Source organism: Grus americana, chromosome 5, assembly GCF_028858705.1.
Source record: "Grus americana isolate bGruAme1 chromosome 5, bGruAme1.mat, whole genome shotgun sequence".
NCBI lineage: Eukaryota > Metazoa > Chordata > Aves > Gruiformes > Gruidae > Grus > Grus americana.
The window spans coordinates 58583772-58607225 of record NC_072856.1 but is presented as its reverse complement, the minus strand read 5'-3'; the positions used below and the strand labels follow the sequence as shown (position 1 = coordinate 58607225).

Genomic DNA, 23454 nt, shown 5'->3' with positions numbered 1-23454 from the left:
GCATGTAGTACTGAAAGGGAACTCTGCTGCTGATTATGCAGCGCCTTCCCATTTGGTGTTGGGGTTATTTCCTTGAGTACTCTAGTTGATGTCATCCACTGTACTAAATGCTGCCTGGCCACTGGGTCAAGGGTGAAACAAGAAGAATGAAGACTAGTTGATTTCTGCCTTTCCAAAATGCACTGAATAGACTTGTGTGGTTTTTCTTCTTGCTCTAAGTAATAATAGGAGGAGGAAATGTGTCAGTCCTTCCCCTGGACAATACTTTTTTCAGTCTTATGTTAAGTGCTGTTTTAATGCAAGTTAAAACCACTTTATTTATCCTTAGTCCATGTATAACATTAGTTCTACTTCATATTTGCCTTTATATTTAATTATATCCATCACCAAGATGTTAAATGGTCACAAAATAGGTGCTTTTTATCAGTTAGGAAAATAAAGGAGAGGGCTGCATGGAAGCAGAAATAGACTTGACATTCTCCTCCAAATATATATGTCAAACAATGCCGTTTAGGTCACTGACTTTGTATTCTCAGTTAAATATATTAAGTTCCTAGTGGAATCAGTGATAGTGACACATTTGTACGTACGAAGTAAAATGGGACATTTTGCTCTTAGGTGAGATTTCACAACATAACTCAGAGCTTCAAAGAATGTAAGTTTAAAAAAAAAACCACTCAAATATCTTCAAGTGATGTGACTTCTGATTCTCTGTTCTGTTGTCAGAGAACTGTTGGTCTATTTATACATTACCTACAACTGACCAAATTGTCCAATTTATGATCAAAAGAGTATTTAAAACTAAGTGCTTAGCTATATCAAGGGCAGATGGTATACAGTTCAATGGTAGGGCATAACAACAGGGCATAACAAGCAGATTCTTTTTGTCATGTAGCATGTTTAAAATATCTTTTAGGCCTTTAACCCTTTGATAAATTGACAGACAAATTCTTTTGATGAAATGAACTCTTTTAGCAACAGATAACAGTGTTTTTAAACAGTACCTGCTTGTACAAGGTATTTCTCCTAGTTTCAAGTTGAAAAATATTGTTGTCTTTAGCTTTGTCTGACTGTGAAAAGGCGTATGTGTCCTGTTCTGATCCATTAAACAGTGTGCAAAGTTCTTTGTTTCCTCCTTCCTCCTCAGAGTTTCTGTAGCATGTAGTTTTCTTGTTTATTAAAGTCTAGGAGGGCAACAAAATAATTAAACAATAGTTGAATAGTGTCTATTTTTAATGTAAGAGGTTAGTTAAAACTTAATTTTAAATGTTAAATTTGGCAAGGATAGATTGTTACTTCCAGCATCATGCCGAGCAGTAGTTGGAATGTATGCTGCACCAGCACAGAAAAACAGTATCATAATAAATACTATTATGCAACACAAAATTCCTCCCAGATAGCTCCTTGGCATAGTAACTGATGTCTGGAGTGTAGTAGTTTACTACTTATCTTGTTTGGGTAAATCCAGCTACTCCAGACTTCAAGAAGGAATAAAGCCATTCTCCTGATTGCTGATTTGCTCTATAATGGAACAAAGCAGGCAAACAATTTATCAGGTCCTGCCTTTGAAGGTTCAATTACAGACTGAAGTGGAGTAGATTCTGACAGTCTCATGGCAGGGGAGAAAGACAATTATAATCCAGTCCCTGATTGTGAGTCAGTCTTCCTCTTTTCAATTTTACTATGGAACAAGTCAATAATCTGAGAGAAATACAAGTGCTAAGGAGGCCGAATCTGCATCCTAATACTCTTATGTTACATGAAGTCTTTTTGTAAGTATGGTGCATTCATTTCTTTCTTCTTTATTCCTTTATTTGAATGATTTGGGATCTAGAGGCACTTAACCAGATTTTTATTCCAACAGAAAGAAAAAAACCCAACAAATCTGTCAAATTTTGAAGTCTTCGTGCCTATTCTGTTAAGAAAATCTGATGTATCTCTCACTTTCTCTGGCTCTCTTGCAGCAGACCAAAAATATTTCAACATGAGTATTACACTTACAGACTAGATATGTTTTAAGTATAGTTAAACTTCATATCATAATACTTAATACTGGCTGGTGATTTCAATCCATGTCTCATATCCAGCGAGTGCTTTAACTGCACAACATTATGTCTACTGGAGACACCATTTTGGTAGTGCACACTCAAGAGCTTATCTGCTGGAACAGGCTCTGGTACTTCAAGGATCTTGGTTTGACTTGCCAGTTTGAACTAGGGATCCAAGCGAACTACTTGGCTGTATCATTTCATTGGCAACTTTACAGACACCCCTTTGCAAATAATAGAAGGTTAGACCTCTGAATTAGGCAGCAGGTGAGCTATGAATTTGGAAAGAGATCAGTCAGTGAAGTTGGGTTCCTTAGCCTCATTAGGCACTTAAGAATCTTCTGGGGACATGTTCTGTCTCACAACGAGATCAGGTTTTACAACAGCATTTACTCCATGACTGTGTGTTACACTTCATCACTATGCAACAGCAGACATATACTTCATTATTCAAATAATTGACACAAAATTTGTTGACTGCTCTAAAATATTTTTTTCTTGCTCTTCAGGCCATCTTATTCCTGTGCTCAAGGCTCTGGTACTATACTGTTATTGACAGGCTCATTTCTACAAATATATGGAAAGCCGGTAATCATGCCAGCAGCTTAGCTTTCTGGAATTCTCAGTTTCAGCTGCCATGTTGTTAACAAAGTGTAATCCAGATGGCCAGCCAGCTCGCCTAGCTCTTTCACAGTCTGCCTGCAAACTGAATTGCAGATTGTACCCTCAACCTTTTGCTGTCTGGGTTAATGGAACATTGTGGAAGGGATGTACTTTAATACAATTATCTTGTAAGAAAAACTGAAGACCTAAAGATGTCTGCCTCTGCAGGGTAGTGGAATGGAAAATAAAGCATCAGATATATTATTGTATTGTGATAATACTTAAAACTGCTGTTGTCAGGAAAACACAGGTTCCAGTCAGATACTCGTTTCCATGCAATAGAACACTACTGATGACCTAACTAGTAAGTATTTTCATATATGGCATAATGGCTTTCCTATCTTTTATTGTAAGATTGTATCAGTTAAATTACTGGAAATTTCTTGATACTAAATGGTGTGATATGCCAAGAAAACATGCCTTAAGTAACTTCGCAGAGTAAATCAGTTAACTTTTGCAACAGACACTTTGGATAGTATAAACAAAAACTATGATACCTCAGATCCTAAGTTGACAAAACTCTCTGAGAAAATATCAATTGAAAATGAAAATGTCCATTTTAATACTAGTTAAACTATACTTTTTTCTATGGTGTGTACAAATCAACATTTCTAGCTTAAAGTCTCCTTATTTGTTTCTTCAGCGATACAAAAGCTGGCTCCCTTTCACTGATATGTGAGCTTATGGACATGAATATTTATGAGCTGATAAAAGGTATGTAGCATATGCTTAAGAAATACACAAACCCTTCCTGTATAGATCACAAAGTGGAATTAATTATTTTTCACTTAGTTGTTCATCATTACATATTCATAGGGAAAATGTTGTGCCGTACTGCTTTACACTCTATTTCTTTCCAGTGCAATATACTCACTTGTTTAAGGCATGGATGCACGCAGAAGGTATCCAGGGAGTCAGGTCAACGGCCATCTATTTCTACAGTCAAACTTCATGTGAAAACAGGGAAACAACCTTGACTGCAAAACACAAGATAATTGCTTTATGTAAGAAAAAGTGCAACTTAAATAGGTTCTTTGTTAGGTCAGGACTGTAGTGATATAACAAGAAAATTATTCCCATTTGTTCCAAAACCTACAGAATCAGTGAATAATGATTTTCAGTTTTTATATCTAATAAAAATGCCTTTACCAAATTTTCTCTATAAAATAACATTGTTCCCTGAAACCTCCTATATTTAAAAAATCTGGAGCTGTTTGTTGAAGCAGATGGGAGACCATAAAGCTCAAGGAAGAGTTCCTACAAAAAAGTTTAAAACAAAAGCTGATTTAAAACCTGATCTCATATAGACATCAAAGGAGTTGGATACAGCAAATGAAGGGGCACTTACTTACAATTCAATATGAAAAGAGGATTTTTTTTTTCTGAATAATTAAAAATTTGTAATGTCTTAACAGTTGGGAATTAAATAACTGAGCATGCAACTGTCATTCAGTGTAATAGAGTAGATAAAAGACTTGCTCCCAAACATTATGTTAGTGACACTGAGTATTCATATTTCTAACAAAAGGAGTAACCTCGTTCCTGACCTAGATAAGAATTTGAGGTTAAAATACAGTTGTTTGCTGATCACTGAAGCAGACATATTTGCTGGGTTTAATAAGACATTTTATTTTATTAAGTTGTAAAGTCAGAGTAATAGCATATAGGAAGGAGTCCTCATTGGATAGTAACGTAGTCCAGTGCATTAAAAACAATCCTGCATCTTCTCCTTCCAGGAAAGATACTCTGTTTCAGTTATGAAAAATCAGAATGTTCAGGTTTGTTCTTTAACTGCCTTTTTTTTTACCTCAGAGTATTTGCTTTCATTTGGTTACATTTCTCAGTGTTTCTCTCATTCTTTTCATGTGAAAAAGCTTGCTATATTAAGCATTCTATACAGATGGAAATTAGTTTAATGGTTTCAGTATGTTCTGGTTTTTTGTTTTGGTTGGTTTTTTTAAATTTTAAAATACAGTTTTTATCAAATTCAAGTTTCCTATAAGAAGATTGTTTTCCTGCCACTTAGTTTTAAAAACCTCCTTTTTTATGGCATGGTGAATCAGTTCAAAATGAAATCTGTGTTCAGTTGTAATCTGAAATGCTGCAGTTAGGGGTTATCTAAACATTAATCTGAGTCTACCTGAACTTCTATAAATTGCTAGTTCTTCTTTATGGTCTGGATTTTCTGCCTGGACTGTTTCCCATGACACAATGTCTTTTTTTCACCTTGTACAAGGTGGTGGCATGTGGGGTGGAGCTTATCAAATCACAGAATAAAATGGAAAAATTAACAACAGAATCCTATGGAGATTATAATAAATGAAAAAAGTATTTTACTATTTTGAAGTATTGCAGAATTTAATTTCTGTCAAGTGTTTTGCATTTTTCAGAAGTTAATTTTGGAATTTCAAAGTAGAAATGTCAACACCACAATTTCGTATGGGGCAGAAATACTTTTTTATTTGTTTTCTCCCCCAAACAACTCTACTTGCGGCTTCTTGCAAAGGCAAGAAATGTAACATGTGGCAGTCATTTCAAACAATAAATATGGCAAATATTCCAAGTACGTAATTAAATTGGAAAATTAATCTTAGTTCTTAGGACACTTATTGACTGAGGATATCTTGATAACAATGGCAAGTGGAAGGAGGTCCTTTTGAATTTTCAACATTGTGATTTGAAGGAATGCATTACTAATTTGTAGAACAATTAAATTGTGTTCTTTAGTGATGCTGTGTCACAAAAGTTTTGAATGATTTGTAGTCTTGTAAATTTCTACAGTACATAGTAATGCCAGTGCTTGTAATTTTCTGACTACGCTGAATCTTGCAAAATGAAGTTTACTATAGGTGCAGAACAATTTTAAAAAGCTTTAAGTTAGAAAAATATAGAGGCAAGCATGGTTTGTATGAAATTTTGTAATGAAGAAAACCTTGAAGTAGAGGAAACTGAAAATTAATTTCTAATTTAACAAGGTGAATAGAGACACTTCTGTAATTTGGAGTTCACTGTAATGCTACTAATGGAAAAGTTGATCTTTTGGGGTTTTTTTTCATTAATAAACTGACAGATTCGTGTTATGTCAATCAAGACAAAGCTATTTGGCCTTACACAAAGTCATAATAGTCTTGCTATTAATTTATAGTGGTATCACAAGTCATTTAATAACTGAAAACAGTCTTGCCTTTTGTTTAATCAAGCACAGTTTGGTCATTTAAAGCGATGAAAAAAATATGGCTCAGCGAGAGGTGGGGAAGATGCCTCAAGCAACAATTGTAGCCTCAAGTGTTGCAGCCTTATGATTTGCTTCATCATTACTTCCAAATAACATTTCTCTAATGATAAATCTGGAAGTAGAAGAGCATCTGCTCCAGATTTTACTAGTGACCTGTAATGAAAAAACAACTGAGTGTGACTTCTTTTTATGAAGGCCTGATTCAAACAGTAATAATAATCCAAGTCAGTTTGAATAGCTGCATTTTATAAAATCTTTTTTACTATAAATGACAAAAATCCTGATGTTGAAAACACCATTTATGTCTACTGGGGTAATAATACTACAAGTCCCGATGTAAACAGTACTCTGTTTCAAGTGCTTTGTTACCTAATCCTGCTCAGTGGATTATGTGGCTTTGGAGGAGTACTGTAATCAGTGAGGAACACAAGTCCTGCTGGCTGCTAGGACTTGCAGCCTCAATGAGTTAGTGTCCTGATAATCTCCCTCCTCCTCCCCAGCCAATTACTCATACTACTGTCATCAGGCAGATCAGTACCTGCTTTGTTTCAAAACTGTGATCATTTCTGCCTCCGTTGATGACATTGCAGCGTTACATAAAGGCATTACAGCAAGATTAAAAGGCCTTTGGAGCCTATAAAAGAAAACAAGCTGAGTAGTTATGGAATGGCTCTGAAAAACAGATAAATTTTATAACTCGTTATTGTGCAACAGCAATAGCAAGCTAAACTACAGAGGTTAACCTTTAATTTGCAAGTCAAATGTGAATCACAGTCATTTAAGCATTGCAGTAATTTGAGGTGATTGATAGGAATCTTGAACCTTAAGGACAGTTACTTTGTTTGGAGAGGAAATTAGACGTTTGGAAGTGAAATACTGTACTTCTTTTAGAACTTGGGGAAGCAAATACTGCAAGAAAAACATGCAGTAAAAGCTAGGGCAGGTTACAGACTATTGAATTGACAGTTGTTAGCTGAGCTATTCTGGTGCATACTGAAATCTAAATTATATTTGAAGTTGAGTGGAAAATGGATTACAAAGCTAGCTATAAATGACAGAAAGAGTATACTTGAAAAAGTTAATATTAATGCTCTATTGGAAGCTGAAGAGGTTTGGTTTTTTGTTTTGTTGGGGTTTTTTTTGTTTGTTTGTTTGTATTCTGTTGTTAGCTAAAAAGGGCTTGTACAACTTGAAATTTAATTCTGGGAAGGAGAAAGCCATTACCTGGAGGAAATAAAAACCCAACAACTACTACATATACCAGTTATGCAAATCTCTTGATCACATACATAGGTAAGAGACTTGGTTCAGCAACGGCTTTACAGTAAATGTATCGTACATTTATTTCAGGGTCATCTCTGAGAGACATAGAACTGTCTGGGGCAGCAGGCTGCTGCAGGGAGAAAAGGTGCCCAGATGCATCGTTGCCTGTAGCAGAGCCCTGGAAGGCAGCAAGCAGGCAGCCCGTGCTGCTGCCAGCACCCCAAAGTAGCTCCAGCACCTGCTGCAGGAAGTGCTCCTGGGAGCAGGTGGCCTTGCAGTCCTTCGGTCACCTGGTGAGAGCAAAACCAGGACACTGGGTCTCTCCTTCCTGGACTGGCCCTTTCCCCATTCCCGTACCTGTAGCTGTTTTCTCAACATGGTGGCAAAATTCAATTTTTTTTTTTTTTTTTTACTATGCTGTTGGTAAGTTTGAAGGAAGTGTTAGTTTCTTTTTTTACAAATAACTGGAAGCACTGATAATGTTTATCTTTTTAGTGAACTTGTCTCTCTGGTGCATTTATATTGGTACAGAAATGGGATGTTTCACAGAGATGTGAAACCAGAAAACATATTAATAAAGGTAATTAATTTTGTGAGAATGTGAGAATATTTAACTGAAAGGGAAGTATATTGGTATTTTTCTTCTTACTCTGAGAAGGTAATGCTTCTTCATGAATAAAAGTACAGTTTTAAAAAAATATATAGACAGCTACTTCTAATACCATATTCCTGATCTAGAGGAATGAATGAGCAAGTTTGTTACTGGCTAAACCCTGAAATGAATCAGATGCATTACAGCCTGCATGTGTTCACTCCAATCTAAAAACCTGTTCTTTATCCTATATTAATATGTATTTTCCTTTCTGTGTTAACCTAGAAACAAGATAGGGTTCATTCTGCAGATTGCTCTTTATATATTCAATTCCTACATTTCATGGAAGTTATTCATACAAAAGAGAGCAGGAGGTCTTAGCTTTCAGAAGATTTCTTCACTGAAATCTATTCTCCTGACAGTTTCGGAATGTTACTTTGCTAATGTCTGAAAAGCAATGATTTCAAAAATCACTTTATGAAATTTTATTTTCTGGAGATAAATTTTTCTTTCAAGTCTTAGAAGTGTACAGGAGAAGCTGTTACAAAGAGAAGCCAAAGCCGCCTATTATATCACTGCTAAACACAAGAACTCTCAGAAAATAATTTATTCCAGATGTCCTACTTAGCAGTCTTCCCTTCAGTAATAGTCCGTATGCTTTTCAATTAACTCTCAGCTCTTTCTTTTAATGATGTGCAGAATGGTAGTTGCACATATTACGGGACACAGATATCTTCAAGCCTGGAGCTAGTTGCTATTTAAATGCAGTTTTACTGCTATAATACTACTCCTGGGGTTTCTGAAAGTTTATTCTTAAAGTAATCTGTGATTTCTTTTATGATGACTGCTTCACACGTTTAACGAAAATCCTTGCTTGGATACTTCAGTGTTTCTAATTTGTCAAAATACTTTATTTATTTTTGCAGCAGAATACCCTGAAGTTAGGAGATTTTGGATCTTGTAGGAGTATCTATTCTAAGCAGCCACATACAGAATATTGGTCTACATGCTGGTACCAAGGACCTGAATGCTTACTTACAAATGGCGACTATCATTACCAAAATTGATATGTGGAGTGCTGGCTGTGTTCTCTGTGAAATCACAAGGTACAGTGTTCAGTGGAGGGTCTTGCTTATTATTGATCAAGAAGATCAACGGTAAATAAATAAATAAGGAGCACCTGCTATGGGTAATATGATCTTTGTTTCCATGGTTTTGTGGAAGCTTCTTTTGTGATTAGTCTGCAGGGTTCATGAGGTAGTAATCCTGTCTTGCCTGGCACTCTCTTCACCCTGTGGCAGGTTAGTAATAAAGCAGTGGGATGTTCAAGAGAACATAGTACCAACAAATATTATTTACAAGTAAAATAACATTTCTGAACAGTTGGTTGTTTTGTTGTTGTGGATTTTTTTTTCCCCATTGGCTTTATATTTGACTTAGGTAAAAATGTGTTTTCTCTGCTTTATCTCTGAACAGAGTATGGCTCGTTTCCTGTCATAAGCATCGCTAAATATCCTCAGTCTTGTTAATGCACTTAATGGTAACATTTTTCCCTCTTGTTTTGACTTACTGTTCTGCAAAAACAGAGATCAGAGAAGACACTCCCTCTTATTTACTACTTTGATTTATAATGCAGTGTGTTTAAGACCCTTGTGTACTGGAATATTTTGAAGTTGGGTTCTGATGAAGGAAGAGCTCAGGAAAACCCAGATTGAAGTCCTTTAAGCTTTTCGATGATGATGAAACTATAACTGAAAAAAAAAATTGTCATTGGTCTTCAAGAAAAAAAAGGAAAAATAACAACCATGAGTATTTCTCCACTATCTTTGTGCCCTAGCAACAGCAGCAGTTCTTCTTTATTCTCCTCCCACACTGCTGTCTCTGGTACGCAACCAGGAGTGATAACATTTTGCTTTGCTTCTTTCCTCCTCCTCCACATGGCAAATGCAGCTGCTGCCATCACCATCACATTAAATGACAACCCTTATGCTTTGCCTGCTAACTTGTAGAAACAGTTCTACTTTGGTCAGAAAACTGTTAACAGAAAAATCCCAAATGTGGCAGTTCTCTTGTGAAGTAAATTGGGACCAAAAGCTTTAAAAATGCCATGTTTTTCCATTTCAGTTTGAATAGGGTAGGCTTTGAAGTTTGGCAAGAAAATTACACACTGCAAACTGAAGTTTTCTTACGGCAAAAAACCTTAAAGATATTTCCTCTTAATTTTAGCTTAATGTAACAAAATTCAGTCTTTGCAACCACTGCACATTTTCAGAGACCTGATAGATGTGTTCAGAGAGAAATGAGGGTTTTATTGGAAATTACCGAATTAAAAAAGATACAGCCTTGCCAAGCTAAAGGAAGTCCTGGACAGGTTTGTTTCTTTTTAAGTGGATCTTGCAGTTTTTGCTGGTGAACATTTGTGTATGCCTTTATGCTTTACACCACATTGTGTAAGAATTTTTTCATCTTACTCAGCCATGCTTATCTTGCAAATCTTGGTCTCCCTCTTTCTGTTCCTTATAAATCATGGTTCCTGGATTACATTTTTTGTGGATTGCACCGTTGTTCTTCCCTACTATAGTTTTACATTTAGAGACAGCATATATTTGTAGATCACACAAAAGCTACTCCCAACTGCTTGTCTTGATAGAGCTGCACAACATGAATCAGATCTCTCTTCTCTCCTTCCTCTCAAAGTTTTATGAAGACAGAGAATTCTGCAGCCAGCTATTTGATTGAATTTGCAAATGGTTAAAAGAAGTTTTTCCCGTCTCCAAAGAGGGCTGAGTGTTTTGCTTTCAAGAATCATGTGGTGCTACTGAAGTGGTTCTTAAATTAAAAGCCCAAGGAAATATTCTGCTATTATGGAAAAAGGCAACACATGCAAGAAACAAATGTTAGTCAACCTAACTTGTTAAGTCAGCTTGCTCTGTTGATAACCATGTTTTCAAGGACTCTATGCAAGTTTTGTATTAACTGTGGATCAAGCTCAGGAATGCAATTCAAATTACCATCTTTCCAGTATTGCTGCTTGCAAAGAACCTGTGTGCTAGGAATGGGATGTTTCTTATAAATATCTATTTCTATGTGCGTGCACAACAAGAGGGACTGCTTGGCTCTGCTGTCTTAAAATGAGGAAAACACACTGTCTTCTGGGATCTGCCACTTCATGAGAAGAAAACACAATCCCATATCTGTTGCCTTTCACTAGGAGGGATGTTCTCTTCACATATTTTACCCCAAACCTGTGAGGAGAGAGGAACTACAGGTTTCTGTTTAATAGCCCAAACTACTCTTTCCATTGAAACATGCAGTTGTGTTAATCTGCTGCTTACATGTTATCCTTCAGATGTTGGTTGGTATTAAGCTGTCCACAAATGAATAATTCTAAAATGTATCTTCCTCATCAATGAAATTTTTTTAACTGAAGCAGCAGCTATGCCACTTAATTAGTTGATTTGTGTCTTCTCTAGTGCTAACACCACCTCTTACCTTGCAGTTTTCAGCCTCTTTCCTGGATGTACTGAGCTGGACCAAATTTCAAAACCCCATGATGTTATAGGCACTCCCACTAACCAAACTCTCAACAAGTTCAAGCAGTAAGTATGCATTCCCATAGTTATTAATCCCACTGTTTAAATATCCACAATGTAACTGTACAACTGTGTACAATTTCTGCTCAGGGAACCACCACAAAAATCTAATACTGTTGCAATGGCTACTGACCAAAGAGCGGTGTCTTCTACCCTTCCCCAGAGATAGTCACGCATTTGTGATCCTTTTTGGCAGCGCAGAGGAAATCTGAGCCTATATCAGTCTTATTTGGCCTTTTATTTCCACAGTACCTTTAAGGCCAATGACAAAACTTGTTAGGAAAGAAAACATTTTTTTCCAAGTATTACTTACTTGTCCCTAATAAATGATTACCTAAATCAGAGGAGATTATTTTTTTTCAGTAAATTGTAGTGTTCTCTGAATATGCATGAATAACTATTCTCAACTTGTTTAATGCAGGTCAAGAGCTGCGAGTTTTGATTTCCCCTTTAAAAAGGAAACAGAATACCTTCTCTTGTGCACAATTTCTCTCCTGTATGCAATGGTAAAATATGATCCTGATGTGAGAATTGCTGCCCATCGAGCATTACAGCACCCTTATTTTCAAGAGCTCTGGCAAGTGACTTCAAATCATTTCAATCTTGAAGACTAAAATTAAATGTGGGAGGAGCACTGCATGCTAATTATTTAAAGTGGACTGAAATGAAGTTTGCTTACAGTGCTAGTACTTAGCTTGCAATACCATGAACACAATTCAGTCAACATAATTCTTTGCATTGACTCCAAACTTCACCTAAAGCAGAACTGATGGTTTGTTCTTTTTGTTTTTCCCAAAACTTTTTAGGGCAGCTGATACACAAGCTTTGGCCATGCACAAAAAATTCAGATTACTAGGAAATTCAGCAGGGCAAGTACCTCTGCATTTGTGGCAAATTTCAAAGGGAAGTCAAAGACAGGTGATATTTAAGTGGAAGGATTGTCAGCCCATTTAGAGAAAGTAATTTGTGACACTGAGCTTGTTAGCTACAAACAAATGTTTTACTTAAGCTGATTACTGGGTTTTATTCAGTCTGCCTAAACACTTTATTGGGTCGGTTGCAGTTCCCCCTGCCCCCTCCCCAAAGCCCTGAAACATGTAAGTTAGAATTTAGAAGCTGTGATATCACATAATCCCTTTAGTAGACTCTTGTCATAGTTGCTATTACTTAAAGGGTCAGTTCCACTTTTTTTTTTTTAAATATCATCATCATTTTGTTGTCTGCCTTTGAGTTAGAGTTTTACAGATGAAGTTGTAGCAGAGACAGAAAGTGGGCTTTTGCCTTTTTAAGGCCATCAATCTACATTTTGAGCAAATAAAATTGTGTTTATTTTAAACTTAATTATTCTGTATTTAGATGATATCTGACAAAATCCTAAACTTATATTTGACATTGGAAATCAAAAAAAGTAAAATCTGATTAAAAATTCCGGCAAACTAAAACTTTGTATTGAAACTATGTGAAAAATACTCAACTTGTTCACTCTTAAGGATTCGCAATATCTGCAAGGTGAGGTAGAAGTTAGTACTACATGAAAAACTCTCAAATACAGGTTTTTCTTAAACCCTAAATTACAGTAGCAAAACAAATTATATATTATTTTCTGCTGTGTGTTTAACCTTGAAAGCATGAACTCTCTATCCATAGGAGCAGCCAGTTTTTCCACCAACTTCGTTCTGGGGTTCATCAATGTGGGCTTTGTAAGAAGTTCCTTCAGGAAAAAAATGCAAAAAACATCAAGTGAGGCAGTAACTTTAAAAAAAAGAATTAGCTGAAGTAGTGTTTGGCTGAGTTGTTTTTTTTCTGATTATTTGGATTTTCTCTTTTAACTTTATTCCTTAAGATGTTCTCTGAAAGAAATTGAATCTTGTTTATTTTAAAAGCATTCTCTTAGGAAAGTCCAGGAAAAAAACAAAACAACAATATGGACCTCCTTGTGGAGAATTGCCGAAATGAAATCTTTCTGGAGGAGCCAAGTTGACTTCCTGTCCTGCTCCTGCATTGCACTCAGTTTTCCGGGCACCTGAGGAAAGTGGTGAAACCCCTGTGTTACAGTCTGTTAGATTTATTGGATCACATATGATCTACATATGGACTCTACCTTAAAGTGTCACAGCAAAATGTGTTTTACAGAGCGTGTTTCAAACTTCTGTTGTTTCCTCAACAGTCTGAGAAACAGAAGGCATGTAAGTCTTCCCTGAAACATTTCCACTTACCTGCTCTAGAAGGAAGAGGAGGAGGTTACTGACCACCTTGTAAAGTATTTGGTGTGTGAGGAAGAGCACAACTGTGCAGTGAGCGCGACCAAATCATGCTTCTGTTGTTAGAGACCTATAAAGAACAGCAGTGCCTCATTTTGTGTTTCCCTGACGATGTGTAGGAAAACCCCTTGAGCTTATGAGGGCTGCTTACCTCTGTTTTGGTATTCTGTTCCTGAGAGGTATCAATATTTAAATAAAGTGTTGTCCTCGCACAGCTTAGAGAGCACTTGCTATGGAACTTTCTAAGTATTTTTTCCTTTTAGAACCTGATGGAGGAGGAGGTTGGTTAAAAATAACATGAAAGGATTCTTTGAGCTTTAGTATTAGGAATGGAATATCTACAAAATATAAGTTTTCATACCATATTATAAATGACAGCTAACTTTTGTATATTTTGTAGGTGTAAAAAATGTTTATTTTTCAGTCAACTCTGGAAAACGTTCAGCTCCTGTATTCAATAACTTCAACCTGAAGTTTTATTGAGAATGTGCAGATTATACAGTCATATGACAGACTTGATTTTGATGCGGTTTCTGTAACTGCTGAATATTATTCTGTAACTATAGCTAAAAGCTAAAGCAACTTTTTATCTGATTCAATAGCAAATAAAATTTAGTCATCATTTTCTTCAAGCCATTAATATTAATTAGAAGTTTTAACAGTGACTGACATTGCAGCTAGTTGCTTAAAAGAGCGGTAAAGACATATAAGCATATTTCAGAAATTTTGTACACAGATCATCAGTAACAATTTAATATAATGTTACTGTTTACTAGTGCTATAAAAGGCAAGAGTTAAAAGGCAGTGTTTTTGTCTTAATTGGAAAGGAGTTATTGCAATTTGATACCACTGATGTTAAAACTCCCAAGAGCTCTTAAAAATTTGCAATAATTAATTTGCAATACTTAAATTTGGTGATAGCAAAACGGTTTTGCTATTAAAAAAAAAGTTTGTGCAAGTCATACTTAGCTGGGGGTTTAAAAATCTTCTGCCTACCAAGTATGTGTGCAAAACAGATTTTGCAAATAACATTTTTGGTTTTTCAATAGTTCTGAAAGTAACTCTTATAATTGGGAAGTGATCACCTTTTTCACCTACCCTCCTGAACCAGTAACCAGAGACCTCTGGCGCTGCTGCTGCTGTTCAGAATTTTCTGTGCAACAAAAAGGTGAACCTCAAGCTTTGGGTGATGAGAAGGCTGGCAAGGGGCACATTGTATTAGAAGTCACTGCTGCACACTAGGGAAAAAAAAAAAAAACCCGCACTGGTAGCAGATCATGTTAAAGATACTAAGCCAACCCTTAAGCATCAATTTCATATTGATGCTCTAAATCCAGACAAACTATTTATTCTAATCAGTTAAGCTGCAGCTCAAATGGTGCAGTAAAATACATGTTAACATAAAGATTTTATAAAAATACTAGTCGTCTAGAATGAAAGTTATGCCCATTATGCTCTCAGCTCTCCTTCTGAGATTTTACTAGGCTATGCATTTGTGAAAATAATGATTCTTCTCACTCGATTAGAGGTTTCCCAGTAGCTGGCTTTTTTGTTCTGGTTTTTGGTTGGTTGGTTTTTTGTTTGGTTGGCTGTTTTTATAACAGTTGGCATCTCAATGCTTGTAGAATCCAGTTGTGACTGCATTAGATCCTACTCCTTTTTCTACCAGTCAGCTTCTGGGTAACTTCGAGCTTGCCCAAATTCCACATTGTAGCTTTTCAATGTGAGGAAGCTCATGAGACTCAAGTTTTTTTATCAATCCTTTCAAGATCTACCACTTAAAAGCACCTCTCTATCTTATGTTTAGCTTCATGTTTTGAAGAAAGTATTATTTTCACATACTGTACTGAGGATCAACATGACATTTACTAGCAGACTTTTTAAAATGTGAAACTCTTAGCAGGCTAAATGTTTGTGGTGCATACCATGGGAGTAATTTTTTTGGCATTTATTCAAATTTGACTATCCAAGTTTAATATCTTGCACCTGCATCATGGCCTACTGTACTTTGCTCATTTCATTCCATTTCTTCGTAGCAAACTTTCAGTCTCAATGGCAAGAATGGAAAAACATCCCAGCCCTGGCAAGAATTCTTGTAAAAATAAGGCTACAGCAGACGAACAAGGCTCTGCAGGGAAACCTCTATTACTGCTACTCATCCTAGGTACACCAGAGGAATAGCAGGTTTCTCTTACTGAACAAATACATAAGCAGAGTTTTAGTGGAGGAAATGTTCTACACCAGTAGAGTGAGAACATTGCAGTAAAGAGAGAATCAAACAGCAGAAGGTAACGGTGTAGCTAAGTGCTCTTTCTCATTTTACTAAGCTCACTTGGGATGGATGCTCTCTTTCCTCCAGTCCTGAGCAAAAAATGTGCTCCTGACCACGGTATCTCAAGGTGCAGTGGGGGATACACAAAGACAGAGTGACTGACTGAGCTGAACTGCTCTGTTACAGTTAATCGTCTCCCCACTTAGTCATGCTTTCACATTAGCAGCTCATACTGATGGAACAGGTAGAGAGATTCAACAATAAGGCAATACAATATTTGTTGGAATACCTAGCATAGGTTGATATATCGATATATATAGAGATATATATCTATGTGTGTAAAAAAGAAAGGTGTGATGTTAAGCTTAGGAAATGGAATTAAGGACTGCAGGTCTACAGGCAACACAGTGTAACAGCAGTAACCTCCGACTTCTTACCTTTGGAACTCCAAGCAAAAGGTGCCGTGAGCTTATCCAGGGTTTTTTCCAGAGGAAGATGGTGAGTTGCTTGGTGTTAATATATTTGGAGTTGAGCATGGTGTGCAGCAGTAAAAATGATGGTCTAAAAATAGGTAACATTGTGTCTGAGGGATCTTGCTCGCCATAGTTACTTATTTCTTAGAAGATTTAAAAAAAAAAAAAAAGACAAATCCTACTACCCACATTTGACTGCTCATTCAGACTCAGAGCTGTCTTACCTAGCATGGTACAGTACAGCTCATATTATCTAGAGTATGTTCCTGATGGAGATATGTTAATTGTATTGCTAACGTCCCATAATCTTATCCTGGAAACCTCAAATCACAGATGCTGAAGTTTAAATATTTCCATCGAACAGTTCAACTAAAAAAAAAAAGAATTCCCCCAGATCCTGTTTTCAGAAGTGTTATTGCAAATGTTTGCTTCTATAATTAATATCAGGTAGGTATTTACATTATTCATACAGCAGGAAAGTGGTTATTTTTTGAAAAAGACAAAGTCAGGATTTTTAGTAAGTTTTAAGTTGCAGAGAAAAGCCTGTCAGAGTAGTATCTGTTATGTTACTACCAATTCTCTCTCACATACTCTGTGTCTGGGGCTGTCAGGCTGTTGTAACGAAAAAGGCAATTTCACATTCAGCAGATCATTTTGCCTAGGAAAATTGGGGATTTCAAGTGAAGGATCACATTGGAATGTTTTCTTCATTGATTTTATGCTTTCGGGTGGATCTTACACAGTTTGGCACATGCGGTGCTTCACAGGTGTATTTATTTCATAACAAGTTCTTTGCTGTTCTACCTCTGGAGACAACTTACACTTCGCTGGCTGTTGGATTAGTAGGCAAACCTTGCGTCTTCCCACCTGCTTTATCATTAAAATACACTCAGCTTTAAACTACAAACTGGCAAGTACTGTTCTTCCAGCTAAAATTCTGTATTGAGATGATCTGTGTTCCACTTTTTTTTTTTTTTTAACATAGTAAGAAAAAGTTACTCATTAAGAGCTGTATCTATAGTAGAACTCTAAGTTCTTTCCAGGTAAGTTATTAGTATCCTTTTTCTTCCTAAAAAAAATTTTTTTCCATATGGAATAGAGGGTGGGGTGGGCAGTTCAAGCTTCTAGATGATTGCCTGGTAATAAAGAAGAGGCTGAAAAAACCCACATTCAGTCCTTGTACACTGTTCAACTATGATTTGTAGTGGGGATGTACTCTACAAATGCATATGTGAGTAGCTGCTAATGTTGGATGCTATGGCCCTTTCAGTATTGGTTTTGTATTTTTCCAGCTGAAGGAAAAAAAAAAGTCTTTTAAAGTTATTACATATTTTCTCAACTGTTTCACTTTGACTCAAACCATACGAAGCACTTATATACAGGAAGCATACAGGGAGATAACGCACTAGTTTCAGTGACGAGGTTTATCTGTATTTTAACAGTTAAACCCACTATGTTAATAAATCAAAACTTCTGAACAATAATCCTGCTTAGTTTCAGTATTTTCCCTATTCTTCATATTTTAGAAGAATGTAAGTAGATAAGGATTGTAAAGCACAGCGCCATCTTTAATAAAGCACACAACCTAAATGCTGGCTTATAAATGTGTCTGGCAGTTTTCTACATGCTAGCTGCTTTACAAGAATAAGACTTAGTCACAAGTTGTTTCTCCCCAAATTTTCATTCATTTTCTGAAAAAAAATTAACTTCTCATGCCTGAAAATGTCTCACATTTACTTGCAATTTAAAAAATTTTACGCAGCTTTATCCTTAGAGAGCAAGAAGGGCATTAACATGTGCCCTCAGATAGGGCGTGTGCTTACTGGGGCAAGTTCCCTGCTCCCAGGCAGGTTCCCCGCTGCCTGCCTGAAGCCCGGCTACAAGATTCAGCAAAAGCCCAATTGCGAATATTGCTACAAAGGGTAAAGGGAAAGACAGGGCAGGTACAGCTGTCTTGTGTTGTTCTGGGTCCTGACACGGAGCAACATCTCTTGGGGGGGTTAATCTTTTTTGCAAGAGCTACTGAAAAAAATTTCAGTGTTCTGTTGCTGAGTGATGAAAAATAACGTGTGCTCAGACAAGCAGCATTAAACTACACAGCTACATGGGTATGTCTGTCTCCGTAACGCTTATCAGTTTAAGAGCGGTGAATTATAAATGCGATGCCTGATTGAAAACAAACAAGTTGTCTCAGAAACGCATCTACGCCACAATGGTGACCTAATTTTAGATTGCCAAGTCAGAAAGTGTGTATGTCTACTACTGCCGGATCTTTCACTTCACAACTCCTCAGACAAATGGATGGGACTATGCCATTACAAAATCCTTACCCCACAAAGCTGTCTGTCTGCAAGATTTCTGCTGTATGATGTATTTCAAGATAAAACCATTAAGAATGAGAACAGAACAATGTTATTTCACTTTCTAATTGAAATTCAACTATGTTAAATACAAAGCAATGTTTTAGATGAGAGATTTTTGAAAGGAATTTGTTCTACAAAGCTTAGATGATATTTCTGTACCAAACATTTAATTCAACAAAGGATTGGTTACATCAAAAGTGATTGAATTTGAACAGAAAGTAAACAAAAATGCATATTCAAGATAGTTTAATATGTATTTTCTGAATTAGAAATATCACTTTCTTAAATGAATGAGAATTTCTAGTGTAATGATCCATTACTCCCCTTCCCCACCACTGAATTACATTATTTATACATATAATACAGAGCCGATTGCAGTTGGAAACAACAATATTAAAATAAATGTTTAATAGATACAAAGGATCTTCTCTCCACAACATAGTTTCTCTGGTGTCTGGGCACCAATTTTAAAGTAATTCTCTATTAGCATTAAACTATTTAAGTGCAAAACAATTTTGTTTTAAAAATCTATGATTGCAGCATCCATCTTCCTGAATAACATTTTGAAGCCAGAAAGTAATGACTTTCATTTTCCATGAGTGCATTCCAGGCTGTCTTCTAGCCATCTCTGGTTAAAAAAAATCAGTGCAAAATAAACAATGGTGAAGTACTAGTTTAACCATTGAACTTACTTGAATTTAAGAAAACATACTTTATTTTACACTATATATATATATATGTCTTTTATTTATATATTTATATAGAGAGATTAAATTACACTGGACTTGAAAAGCATAAAGAAAACCAAAAGTGTTACTATTTTGTCCTGCAGCACCAAAGGAAGCTTTTTTTTTTTTTTTTTTTTTACATGAAAACTCTTCCTTGGGTGAGCAGCCTAGTAATATTAGCTGTAATAAGAACTCATTACATTATTCCTCTGCAAATTACTATGTGATTCACATAATTCCATGTTTACACTCTGCCACATTATAATTTGTGATGCTCTTTGCCTGAAGAACAGCTCCTGGTTCCACTGTCATTACTTCTTGTCCTGCGTTCAGAGATTTGCTAGCAGTAGTGTGATGGCTATACTACAGTTCCACTTGGAGAATTGGCCTGGTTTTGGGATGACAATAAACCCTGCAAACAAAGCAGTTTACATTAATCCAGCAAGAGAACCTGACATTAATTTTATAAAGTTCTTAGCCTGAAGCTAAAAAGAGTACAATTTATTTTTACCATTATTTGCTTACTTTAGACATCGGCACCTTCCTTTCTTACAAAAGGATCTAAGCCACTACTGTAGCAGCCAAGCAGCACACAAAAGAGCTTTCAGTAAGTAACAGAGCGTGTGCGGTTCTATGACACATGGTGAATCTGATCCCAGCATTTGATTTAATCTACCTTGCATTTTGAGTCACTGTGAAACTTTTAAAAACCGTACACCAAAAAAGCGATCAGCATTTTATTAGGGCAGCAACAAACAAACCTATTCCAATATCAACAAGTTTGACACCTAACCTGGTACAGGAATCTCTTATACACTATTGAATATTACAAGCTTTTAATAGAAAAATAGATTATCTAACCAAATACTGATTTTGGTAAAAGAGAATGAAACGCTGAGCAAGAGTTCAGTAAAGATACCCCATTACAGTTGAAGCTTGCATTCAGGAAAACTTTGTACCAGCTCGTTTAACTACATCACCATTCAAATAAAATGAGACTTACTTCATTTCAGACATCACCCGCGAGTGTGCGGCACCCCTTGCTTAGACAGAGGCTACTGCTCCGGATTAAGGCAACTACACCTTACGGGCAAAGATCCACAGATCGATCCCAATTCAGATTTACGCAGATTACCCTTTTTAATCATTCACATAAAAGTAACTGTACATCAGACTTATTTAGCAACAGCTTAATATCAAAATACAATTTAGTCTTCTTGCAAGGTCAATAGCTATAACTGAGGAGCATAATGGCAGCTAAGCTGGAAACACACTAGTGACTATCGCTGTGCAACTCCTCACTACGTAGGCACCATAAATGCACTTTTAGCAATTCCTCTAAACAGCTACCAGCTTCGGTTCTTACCTCAAAATTAAGATCCTGTGACTCAGATCCATCAAACTAGACAAGCTCAGGCAGCAATTAGCACACAATGTAGAATTAGGTCACATCTTCAGAATCTACAGGAGCTCTTTCTTGCTTGGATCCAAGAACTGAAGAGTCATGACAGATGGAAGAAAACCCTGACCATAGACTGAAAAGGTGGAAGTGGGGCTGGACTGGCTGGATTCAAGTCATCAAGTTTCTACTAAAACCATAGCCCTTACTTTTAAAAAACACCTAATCTACCAGTTCAGACACATTAAATCTGGATACATTTGTAGGATTTATACCAGACTCTGTGTGTGCGCATTTATATTTTACATTACATTTATATATAATGAAGTATGCAGTGCTTAATGTGATTCCCTCCACAGATCACACCTGCAGGAACGAGAACACTTTATTTATTTTTAGTTGTTTATGTAATGGGTATCTGATTCAAACACCGTTGAGGTAGAATGAAGCGGGTTGGTCTTTAAACTTGACATTCAGGATGTGCAAAGATACCGCATATTTCACGAGAAAGGAACAAAAAGGTTCCTAGTTATCACTTAAGGAACAGATGGTGAAAAAAGGCAGAATTTTAGAGCAAATAAGTTACCGAAGCACTTCTGAAATTTTTTACTAAGAAAGTTTTGTTCAAAAATGACGAGGACGAATCAGAACTCTACAGTTCATTTCCGCAGCATTCTTTAGAAGTCTATTAAATCCAGCAGCAACTGGAAGGTCTTTCTGGTCAGATTACCTCCACTAAGCAACTTTCAAGCTCCCTGGAAGAAGACATCCAAAGGTATTATTTTCAGCCTTTAATAAATCAGTGATCCCAGCTGTTCATATGCAAATATGTGCTTTATAAGCACATAGAACATCCTAGGGATGGCATAATATGAAGTCTTTTTCAACGCCATACAGACAAAGAGAAACGAGCACTATTCTAGTATCAGATTCACACTGTAATGAAACCAATTGTTGGGAAACAAAATGAAGAGTCATTAATTTTCTACAACTCCTCTAGAAACAGGTGACGCACACTGAAATTCAGTGTGGTGCCTTGCTCCCCATGGGCCACCAGACATTCTGCAATTCAAGACTAGGACCAAGGCATCACTCAATCCTGGTTTCACCTCCCAGACCATGAATACTCCCTGCTTTAAAGAGCAGAAGTGCAGTACAGGCAGCTCTTCAGTAAGCGAATACTCGGAACTCCTTGTATTTCAGAAGACAGCGTAGACCTTACGTGTTCATGCAAGAAAAGCAAGAATAAGAAATTGGGTTTTAGGCATAGAAGTTTTGCCAAAGTAGTGAGTGTTCTCGGTGGGTCCTGAGTAACAAAACAGATTCTATAGAATTTTGCCTTCCAAGCAAGGCCATTTAAGAAGTCATGGTAGGCGTAACATAGGAAACTTTAGAAAACCACATTAGAAAAACAAGTGAGGGCTCAAAAAAAGTTTCAGTTTTGATACAAAAGTTACCCTGCAAGAGTTGGATCTGTAACACAAAGGGTGTGGGACTACAATACTTGTAATCCCATTCTCTGGGAATATTACAATGGATAAGGTTATGAAAAAATACAGAAAGCTCCTGCCTGTAAAGAAAGAATAAAGAAATTAGAGTGCAGTGCTTTCTGTCATGAAACCACTCAGACCAGTCAACCAGGTGGTAAAAGATGGAACAAAAGCTGCAGCAACTTATTAGCACAACAGCAAAGCTGCACAGTTTTATAGCTGTGACAGAGAACAAAAAAACTGAGATGCAGCAGCTGCAGCTCTTCTGTGCAGGACAGTGCACCAGCTTAAAGAACAAACAGATCATACTGAGCAAGCAGCAGAAACCAGAGACTGTTCAAAAAAGTTTTGAAAATAAATGTAGTCTTTTATTAGTAGTATTATTTTGTCAGCATGTGGGTCTAGCAGGGGGTGGGACATGGAGCAGTTATGAGACCCAGGTCAGGAATTTGATAAAACAATCTTCATTACAACCTCAGAGAGGGTCCTCCAAGTAGGTGCTACATCATCTGCCATCTTAATGGAATACACTACAGCTGAAACATGCTTCTTTTGCAGAGGATGGTGTCGTTTTTCTTACGTCAATTAGCAGGGTGAGAGTACTGAACACGGACTGTTTCAGCACTAGCTGAACGTTTATCTGTGCACTCTCTGACTTCCCAAAGCACACAGGACTTCGCATATTTGGTAAAAATAGGCTTGTGTGGGTAGGAATGAAAAGCCGTAACAAAGGTGATCAGTAAGGTCATTTCCACCCAAGGTCCCTGGCACGGAGAGCTGTGGTCTGCAGCAGTGCTAAGACTGACCCTCCTCACAACTCATGAGATTGCAGGGGGGAGGGTTTTTAAAAATTCCACACATGCTCCAGCCAAACGTTTGGGGTTTTTCCAAAGATGTGAAACCGTGGGTTTCACAACAGAAACTAATTCTATGGAAGATCAGCATGTAATTGCTGTATTTTTAAAAAAAAAAAAAAAAAAAAAAAAAGGCAATCAGGAAGATACTACCAAGCAGAAAAAAAGCCATCAGTAACTACTGAGTATTTTCTTCATGTAAATTAGGGATTAATTGCAG

At 36.6% G+C, this 23454-nt stretch overlaps 2 protein-coding genes across 5 annotated transcripts in view; one reads left to right on the top strand and one right to left on the bottom strand.

Moving 5' to 3' along the window:
- Nucleotides 1-1661: 1661 nt before the first annotated feature.
- Nucleotides 1662-14287, top strand: MOK (MOK protein kinase). Its single transcript, XM_054826135.1, is given in 12 exon segments — nt 1662-1772; nt 3355-3429; nt 7157-7181; nt 7184-7239; nt 7741-7789; nt 8728-8859; nt 8861-8907; nt 11116-11117; nt 11301-11400; nt 11816-11971; nt 12201-12312; nt 13562-14287. Coding segments are annotated over 12 exon segments (924 nt in total). The 5' UTR covers nt 1662-1683; the 3' UTR covers nt 13643-14287.
- A 2924-nt stretch (nt 14288-17211) lies between these two features.
- WDR20 (WD repeat domain 20) overlaps nt 17212-23454 on the bottom strand; it is a 48864-nt gene continuing 42621 nt past the window's right edge. For 3 of the 4 annotated variants that reach the window (XR_008577221.1, XR_008577223.1, XM_054826133.1), the window contains one exon: nt 17212-19903. Coding sequence is in view for 2 of the 4 variants with exons in the window: in XM_054826133.1 (XP_054682108.1) it covers nt 19850-19903 (54 nt within the window). In the remaining 2 variants the exon portion in view is untranslated. The remainder of the gene's footprint in view (nt 19904-23454) is intronic. The other variant, XM_054826130.1, reaches the window with a different exon arrangement.